Here is an 8,759-nt window from a genome sequence, read left to right as displayed (position 1 = left end):
CCGGGCAAAGATCGATCAGCCGACCCCAATTTAAAACCGATCAAACCTGCTTATTAATAGTGCGACCGTTATGCTCCATGTTCAATCCTACAGAATTTTCAGTTATTCTGTTTTTTCCTTCAGTGAATGTACAATATTGTTCGCCTTCATACAATGAACTTAAGAAATTAAAAAACATGTTTAATATGTGCATTGGCATCTCCTCGGGCGAGACGTAAATATTGCACGATCATTTAAAACGAAAAATTAACTTTTCCCAATATAATATTTTGATAGATGAAATATAAAGAAATCATTATAATTATATTATTTTATATATTATATTATACAACTTTTGCATTTGTGACGAAAAAGTAGAATTTTAGAAAATTAAAAACGCGTTTTCAGACACGTCAGCCTAACCTAGGGAGTCGAGGAAGTGGGTGAGAGGTATACAGGTGAACTGTGGCGCTGAGGAAACAGCTGGATGTTGGAAGATCTTAAAACTGTGAGAACGTTCAGTTGGTGGTGGTGAAATCGACCACAACGCATGTAACCATCATCATTCCGTTTGTTTAATTTCATTTAGTAGATATGTGGTCTCATAGCTTAATATTTGGCTCGTTTGTAGCCCTTGTTGCTTGTCAACAACGGGTTGCACCAGGCGTTCCTCCACAACAATATCAGACTGGAAATGTACAAATGCAGCCACCACAACAGCGACAGCCACCTCAGGGAGGGTACCAGGTAAGAAATCAAGATTTGGAAAGCTTATGTGGATTACTTGAATAAGTAGGTTTTCGTTTTTTTTTTCTACAAGCTCCAGACATATTGAGGAAACTTGGATCTAGGACTAGGCCTAGCTAGGGCTGAAGTATTTTTCTATCTTCACATAGTAAAACTTTAGCCCTATTCTGTTCTGCTCTTATATTTTTTTTTGTGTGCTATGTCCGAGCATCCTTTCCTAAAGATTTTTGGTGGGTACAATTACTACAAATCACACCAGACCACTCCATATTTCATTCTTGTTCAAAATTGTAGCCCCTGAAAATGAACCCTATTTCGATCGAAAAGCATTTAGATTGAAAGATGAATAAACATTGGAGAACTTATGAAAACCCTGCCTCTCAGTCTGCACTTTAATAAGAAGCATATTATTACTTCAAATTGAACAATACAGTACTGCCGCTGCTGCAGCCTTCATCAAAGCTTGTGTACTGCCGCAGCCTTCATCAAAGCTTGTGTGTGTGTATATATATATATATATATATATATATATATATATATATATATATATACATACACACATATATATACACACACACTTATATGGTATTATTCCAGTACACTTGAGTGATGTATCATTAAAAAATTAGATATTAATTTTGTAAATGAAGATATATCAACTTAATATATTTTTCTTGGCAGAAATCAACAACAAAAAACCTTGCTAAAAGCGATATACTAGCGACAACTCGTACATCGGTGATCTTCGACCATGTTTGTTTTTGTTTGTTGTGGCAGATGAACTAACATAAGTCTTATAAATTGTTCTTGTTTGTCTGATGACCTCTAGGGTTAAATATGTACCCCATACGATTTTAGGTTATACTAGACCAATTTATTAGACTTGTGTTAGTTTGTCTTCAACAACAAACAAAAACATTATATATATATAAATAAATGTGTGTGTGTGTGTGGTGTATGTATATGTATTTACCTAATTGTAGCATACAGGAAAGGCTCAATGCTTGTTGTGACCCATCTTTTACTCCATTTTATCATACGTAGCCTCAAATTCATGTGCAGTACCAATATGTTTTACATCCTTAATTTCCAAGCATCGTATGTAGATGTGAATTCATTTAGCGTTCCAGATTGGGCTATATCATATTTTAAGTTATTTGAAGTAGATAATATGGGACCATATGTCTGAAACATCTAGTAGACATTGTGTAGACATTTCTTGGAATCAAGTCTGTGGTTGTAAATAGGGTTCAGTTACTCAGAATTGATACAATTATCATAAAGAAAATATTGGGTTAATTTATTCAATTTCCGAGATTTCCTTTGGGAGGCAATCTTGTACCCATATATGAAAACAGGGCCACTGCCATACAAGTAAGCCATTTGTTTGTAATATTTATTTGCAGAAAGAAAGGGACTAAGACTGGAGAAAGAATAGGGAAATGTGATTATTAGATGTTAATTTCACTTAATTATACCTGATTTGTTATGGTTCACATGAGGACCAAAACAGAAAACATCTGTATACATGTAAACAAACCAGAAGCAGTCTTCTACAAACTCCTAGTAATAATGATAATAATTTTATTTGGCTTTCAATCAGTATATATGAAGTGCAGATAATGAACAGAACACATAGTTCGAAATAATTACAAATGCCGAGGATAACACAAAAAAGCATGTAAGCTTATTTCCATTGTGGATGCATTCACTGGGTATTTACCTAGTAGTAATATATAGGAAAGGAACAACACTTGTTAGGTCCCATCTCTTTTTTTTTTTTTTTTGTAATTTTCTAACATACCTAAACTCAAATTCTTGTACAGTTCCAATTTAATCTATATGCTTGATTTCTGCCATAGCTGAGGGTTCTTGAAAGGCCTTGTCACTCACTATTATCTTAGCGATTTCTTTCCTGTGTCTCAATGTACCACTTAATAAACCTGTAAACCAGTTTTGGTTTATCTTTGTATTTATCCACTATCCCTCTTTCAAAATTGCTTTCTTCCTCCCTTTGAATTCTTGTAGTCATTCCTAGCTTGTTTGTAATCTTCTTTTGTTTAATTGCTTTTCTTCTTCCATTTTCCCCAAGTCATGTCCCTGGCCTTTCTCGCAGTCTCACTTTATTAAACCATGCCTCTTCCATTCTTTAGTCTTTGGCACATGTTTGTTCCCCTGTTGTAAATGTTGAAAAAGATTTCCCATTTCCTCCATTTCTTTCATACAGGTAGTCATAAAAGGGGGTTGAGCAGTTTCAAGGGAATGGCATTGAGGAGGGACAGTTGTAATACAAAAGTAGCATAATTTCTCCGAGTAGAGATTTTACTGTACCATTGACAAATGATGGGTGGTTCCAGTCTGTAAAAGTGCCCCAAAAGAATCCAGAAAGCATTGGCTTCATGTTACCATGCAGTCTGTAACCCAGTATACTAAATGTAATGATTTACAATTGGTAAAAAAAAAAGATATTTTAAGCCACTGCACAAAAATACAAACATATATCAATGGCTTTTTCCCCCTCACAAGGAAGGTAACCAAAAACAAAGCATAAAATCCACTCCCACCCATTTCATCCCCACATACTCCACTCTCATCCCCTGTTCCCTCCCTCTAGGCTCTTCCTGGATGACTGGTCATCCCTGCATCTCACCCACTGCCCAGGGTCATGACACCTGTGTAGGTATTGTCATGCTAAAGTGGTTAAGGTGTCTGAAATTTAACTAGGAAGTAAACTTTGCAGGTCAAGGAAGGGAACACAATTGAAGTTGTCTCTTTTATGTGAATAAATTTATTCGTCTTCCTCAGGTATCTCCCCCAGGAGTAAATCCTCAGCAGTATGGACAACCTCAACACTATCAACCACCACCGCCACCACCACCACAACAGGTAAAATAATTTTTTTAAAGAGTATGTAGGCAATGCAGATGTCTAATGGTTTTTGTCGTGCTGCTGTTTCTACTCAGCATTTCAAGTTTTAAGTTTTGATTTTTATCAACATGGAAGCATATACTGTAGTGGTTCCCAACCGGTGTGCCGCGGCACCAAAGAGTGCGGTGAAATCAACTGAGGGTTCTGCCAAAATTCAGGGCAAAAATTATTTTTGTAATACTGACTGTCATCCATTTCATGTTCATTAAAGCAGCATCAGTGTAAGTATAAGTATTTTCATATTATCCAGAGACAAAATTTTATTACACAGATGTTGAATCAACAAAATACTGACAAACTAGAATTTATATTTAATATTAAGGGTGCCGGGGACTTCTGAAAGGCATGGCAAGGGTGCCTCAAGCCAGAAAAGGTTGGGAACCACTGATATACGGTTTACTGGGTGTTGTAGATGAAGCACAAACATGTAGAGCCAAGCCTAGGGTGAGTTTACCAACCACCACTGTCATCCATTGTACATCTCGTCACCTCTGCCTACATTAACTTCCAGTCCTCCTCTTGTATACTCTCCTAAACTCTGCCATAAACTGCTTCAGTCTAACTCTGCTAGTAGCCGGAAACCACTGGTTCACTTCCCAATTCCCACTACTCGCGTATTAATTCCAAACCCTTGCCTGCATCCTTACAGTTACTACCCTGTCCATGTACACATTGAATAACCATGGTAACAGCACATAACTATGGTACAACTCCACCATCACCTCAAACCACTCGCCATTCCTCCTCACACAACCTCTGTTGTTACGCGTTTAAAAACTCCCCTTTAACCAATACATGTGCAACACATTTCTTAAGTCATCTATCAATCCTTCCATTTGCTTTCTTCAAATACAAACATAGGGTACGCATACCAATGGAGACATACTTGCCCTATGCAGATGCGTTTGACACAGAAAAACTTCTACCTACTGATGGTGAAAAGATAGCATAATTATAGGCTCAAAAAATTGCATTATGAAGGGATAGTTAAGTTATTTTTGAGCCTATAATTATGCCCCTATCTATTCACCATCGGCAGGTAGAATTTTTTTTGTGTCAAATGCGTCTGCATAGGGCAAGTGCATCTCCATTGGTACATGTACCCTACGTGTAACGAAAGACCTTTTCCTCCTGTTAAGAGAGGTGGTAGCCAAGATCTATCCTTGCCTACTGCTTTGGTCAGAAACAAGGGAGCAAGAAACAGCACCTCCCCAGCAGGGCCTGACAGTCAAATCAGGTTTGCCCCCACCAGAACATTATATGGTGCTCCTCCCTCCTCACACACTCATAAATGATTAAAGATAGAGAGATCCCTGTGGGTTGTAATAATTTCTCTTCCATTCACAACCACTACACTTGCACCCATCTCTTGCCATGAAAAGAACACAATTCTTTGCCACACCCCTAAACACCACACACCCTTCACACTAAGTTTCACAAGCACCACCAATAAAACACAATGAAAATACTATACAGTGAGTCCTCTTTATACAGTAATTCTTTATCCGGTAAATTCACAGTTACGGTATTTGGTAATTACTACCCTCGATTCTATTTATGGTAAGAAAAATTCACAGATACAGTATCCGCTCGTGTTTTGAAGAGGAAAGAGCAGGGAGAAGGTACATCTGCCATATCCTATTATTACATGTTATAATGGGTTCGGTATACGGTAATTTCAATTTGCGGTAAGGTTTTCAGGAACGCATATGTACCATATAACGAGGACTTATTGTGCCAGTAGCATACTACTTGCATATCTGTAGTGGCCTATCACCACGTAAAACATATTCATATATGGATCACTAAGCAAGACCTTCCAGACAGACCACCAAACACTGCAACAACACCCCCCAAGGCACAAGCACTACTGGGGGAAAAAATCTGTACACCTTATACACTGGCATACCTGCTTACAGGATACCATCCAGCATTAAAACCATACCAATACATTGTCTGGCCACAGATACAAATTGCCCCAGATACAACCACAACACAAAAACACAGAACACATACAGTGCCCCACACAAAACTAGAGTAGTTATGGTCTTGTTGGTAGTTGGTTGATGGTTCCTGAATGCTGTAGGACTTCTTCAAGAAACCTGATCAATTCAATTATTGCTTCACTTATGACCCTGGACTCCCATCCTATGAACTCAATTGATAGATATTTCCCATGTGATCTCTTCCAGTATTTAACTAATAATAAGTAAATACTAGCAGGAATCAAATGTGTGTGTGCACATGTATGTACATAAGTAGTATAGGAATTCTTAGTGTGATATATATACATGTATGAATGTATATAATTTTTTATGTCTTGTTTATTTATTATTATTAATATTTTTTATATAAACTAAATCCAATTTTATTCACAAACCATACTGCATACTAATAGCGCAGCTGTAGGTGATAAGCACTGGTGCACCTGTCCACCAACAGCCTCTGCGGCAGCTCCACTGGCAGCCGCCCCAACAGCCACCACTGATCTCTTGCAGTATTTACCTAGTAATAGGTAAATACTGGAAGTGATCAAATGGGGAATACCAATTGGGCACATGGGGGGACGGGGTGGGGGGAGAAGTAAGAGAGTCCAGGGTTGTTGTTGAAGCATGTGTTTGTGTACACATAGGATGATGATATGGTTTAACATCACAAACTCCCCCCTATATATATATATATTATATATATGTGTGTGTATGTGCATGTGTGTATTATATTGTTAATAGAAAATAAATCCATTTTATTCATAAAGCATACTGCATACCAGCAGCAACCAGTGGGAGGGGGTGTAGGTACTGGTGCACCTGTCCACCAACAACCCCAGCAACAGCTCCACCAGCAGCCCCACCAGCAGCCCCACCAGCAGCCACCCCAGCAGCCACCACAGCAAGCTCACTATAGTGGCCACCAACAGCCCCACCATGGCCACCACCAAAACCAGCGAGTTCTCCACAATCCGGACCTTGGTAAGGAGCGAGACCACATCAAGGATCACTTGGAGGTGCCACTTGACACAGCAGGCATGTCAGAACAAGAGCTACAGTTCCACTACTTTAAAATGCATGATGCAGACAACAATAACAAACTGGATGGTCAGGAACTAATAAAGTCCCTTTTCCACTGGCATGATGCCAGCAACCATGATGGCACCACTGGACAGCCAGTTCCTGAGCCGAAATTGTTTACAGATGAGGAATTAGTGTCCATGATTGACCCAATTCTAGAACAGGATGACAATAACAAAGATGGGTTCATTGATTATCCTGAGTTTGTGCAGGCCCAGCGTAATGCAGCAGCAGCGGCAGCGGGGTCCAAGGCTCGTTAGTAAAATCTTAACCCTCCTCCCCCCTTTTATTACAGGAATTGAAGAAGTACTAATTTGATAAAAAATTATTTATCACAATTTGTACAAAGTCCTTCTGGTTTAAAGACTGTCAATGAGATAGTCATTCCACCATATCATTGTTACTAAGTACACATGCCAACACATGTCCATGACATTCATGTTGTACATTGTTGCATTGAAGTATTTATTTGATTAAAGTTATGAGTGTCACACAAATCAAATAATGTGCACAAATCATCTAGACAAAGATGTTATATACGATAGAGTATTGGAGGACTAAATGGCATGTGAAGAGGTGGAATGTATATATTTTTTTATAGATTTCGGGTTTTTCCTTGTGAATATTGTCCAAGAAGGTCTACAAAAAAGAACATTATTTTCTCATTGGAGCCTGAGGCCAACTTTATAAAGATCTGATATGAAAATTTAACTAGTCCGGGCTATAACTTGGAGGTGTGCACATTGGGTCTGAAAATTTTTCTTTTAATGAATTTTAATCGGAAGTGAATCTGAATCAATGTGTCTGATTTGATGTATATGTTAAGTATGACAGACTACTTTTGTTTTGGTCTGAGTGTCGTATTAGATTTTGTGAATGTGCCTGGTTACGGTAATAAAATTTTATACAAATATTCTTTTGGCTTTGTATCCTTTGTGGGCAAATTGCATTATATTGAATAGATAATTAGTTTGATCCCACTCATGGAGTTAATGGTTGAAACTGGTATTCATCATGCAAACAGTACAATATGTAACCACATCAGTAATGATTTACCTAGTGCACCCTAATGTGAGAAGATTTGTCATTGTTTGGGAGGGGAGAGAGCATGCTAGTCCTTCAGTGTGGTTGTTTGTACATACCAAGGGCTTTTTCCCCCTTACAAGGGAGGTAGCCAAAGTCAAAGGCATAAATCCACTCCCACCCATTTTATCCCCACATACTCCACTCCCATTCACCACTCCCTCTTTTCTTGGCTCCTGAATAATGGGTAATACTTGGATCTTGCCCACTGCCCGGAATCAGAAGCAATGCAGCAGGATACCGTATCCACAACAAGCTGCTTTGTTCAATCAGCACCCACCTCCTCCACTCCCTTGTGCAGAAAAAAGGAAGACGAGGAGAGATCCATTTGGGCTGCTTCAAAAATCATTCACACATACTCCATCCCCCACCCACTCCCATGCATCACAACATCATCCATACACAACCATTCTCTGCTCACTCCTATCTTCTGTCTTCTCCCCTTCTCAACAGACATCCCCCTCTTTCCCAATGCCCCTTTCACCCCATCCATACATCAACAACCTCTAGGTACAAGTCCCGCAGAGAAAACCCTCCTACACCAGACAAGAACCACACTAACGCACCTGTGCTCAGGACGCTATCTGTCAATAAGGTGGTACCAACACAGAATAAGCATGGCCACAGATTTAAACTGGTCCAGATCCAACCACCACATAGGACACAGAACGCCTCATACTATAATGCCCACATTAAGAATCCCTAGACAATAACACAATAGCTCTTTCCTGAGGGACTTATGGTCCCCCTCCCCCTCCGAGGCTGTTGCCATTTTCCTGGAGGCCATGGGTCTTTAACAAGATAGACCAAGGGCAGCTGATTGAAAAATTTGTCATCCTTTTCAGGAACTAAGGGATTAGTACAGTTCATGAGATGCTCATTTCAGGATCTACTCTATTCATCCCACAAAGGGATGGGGCTAAAAGAGGTATTTCAAAATAACATCCTACAGTC

General features: G+C 39.1%; 1 protein-coding gene across 3 annotated transcripts; it reads left to right on the top strand.

Annotated features, from left to right (window-relative positions):
* Positions 1-396: 396 nt before the first annotated feature.
* LOC143028440 (uncharacterized) lies at positions 397-7,635 on the top strand. 3 transcript variants are annotated; one of them, XM_076190536.1, is made up of 3 exons: positions 397-726; positions 3,532-3,612; positions 6,428-7,635. In XM_076190536.1, exons 1-3 carry the CDS (start codon positions 574-576, stop codon positions 6,980-6,982), a joined length of 789 nt encoding a protein of 262 aa, XP_076046651.1. In that variant the 5' UTR covers positions 397-573; the 3' UTR covers positions 6,983-7,635. The 3 variants fall into 3 exon arrangements, with proteins under 3 accessions (XP_076046651.1, XP_076046650.1, XP_076046649.1); XM_076190535.1 differs by having other exon boundaries at positions 6,425-7,635; XM_076190534.1 differs by having other exon boundaries at positions 400-726; positions 6,410-7,635.
* Positions 7,636-8,759: the final 1,124 nt, after the last annotated feature.

This window comes from Oratosquilla oratoria, chromosome 9 (assembly GCF_046742065.1).
Source record: "Oratosquilla oratoria isolate Oo_2021 chromosome 9, ASM4674206v1, whole genome shotgun sequence".
Lineage (NCBI taxonomy): Eukaryota > Metazoa > Arthropoda > Malacostraca > Stomatopoda > Squillidae > Oratosquilla > Oratosquilla oratoria.
Note: the sequence above shows the minus strand (reverse complement) of the source record. Positions and strands in the feature narration are given on the sequence as shown.

Excerpts from the sequence above, each read along its gene's own strand:
- LOC143028440 (XM_076190534.1), top strand. The coding sequence starts at position 574 with ATGTGGTCTCATAGCTTAATATTTGGCTCGTTTGTAGCCCTTGTTGCT. Across the intron at positions 727-3,531 it reads CACCTCAGGGAGGGTACCAG|GTATCTCCCCCAGGAGTAAA; the intron begins GTAAGAAATCAA and ends CGTCTTCCTCAG. Across the intron at positions 3,613-6,409 it reads CGCCACCACCACCACAACAG|CATACTGCATACCAGCAGCA; the intron begins GTAAAATAATTT and ends TTATTCATAAAG.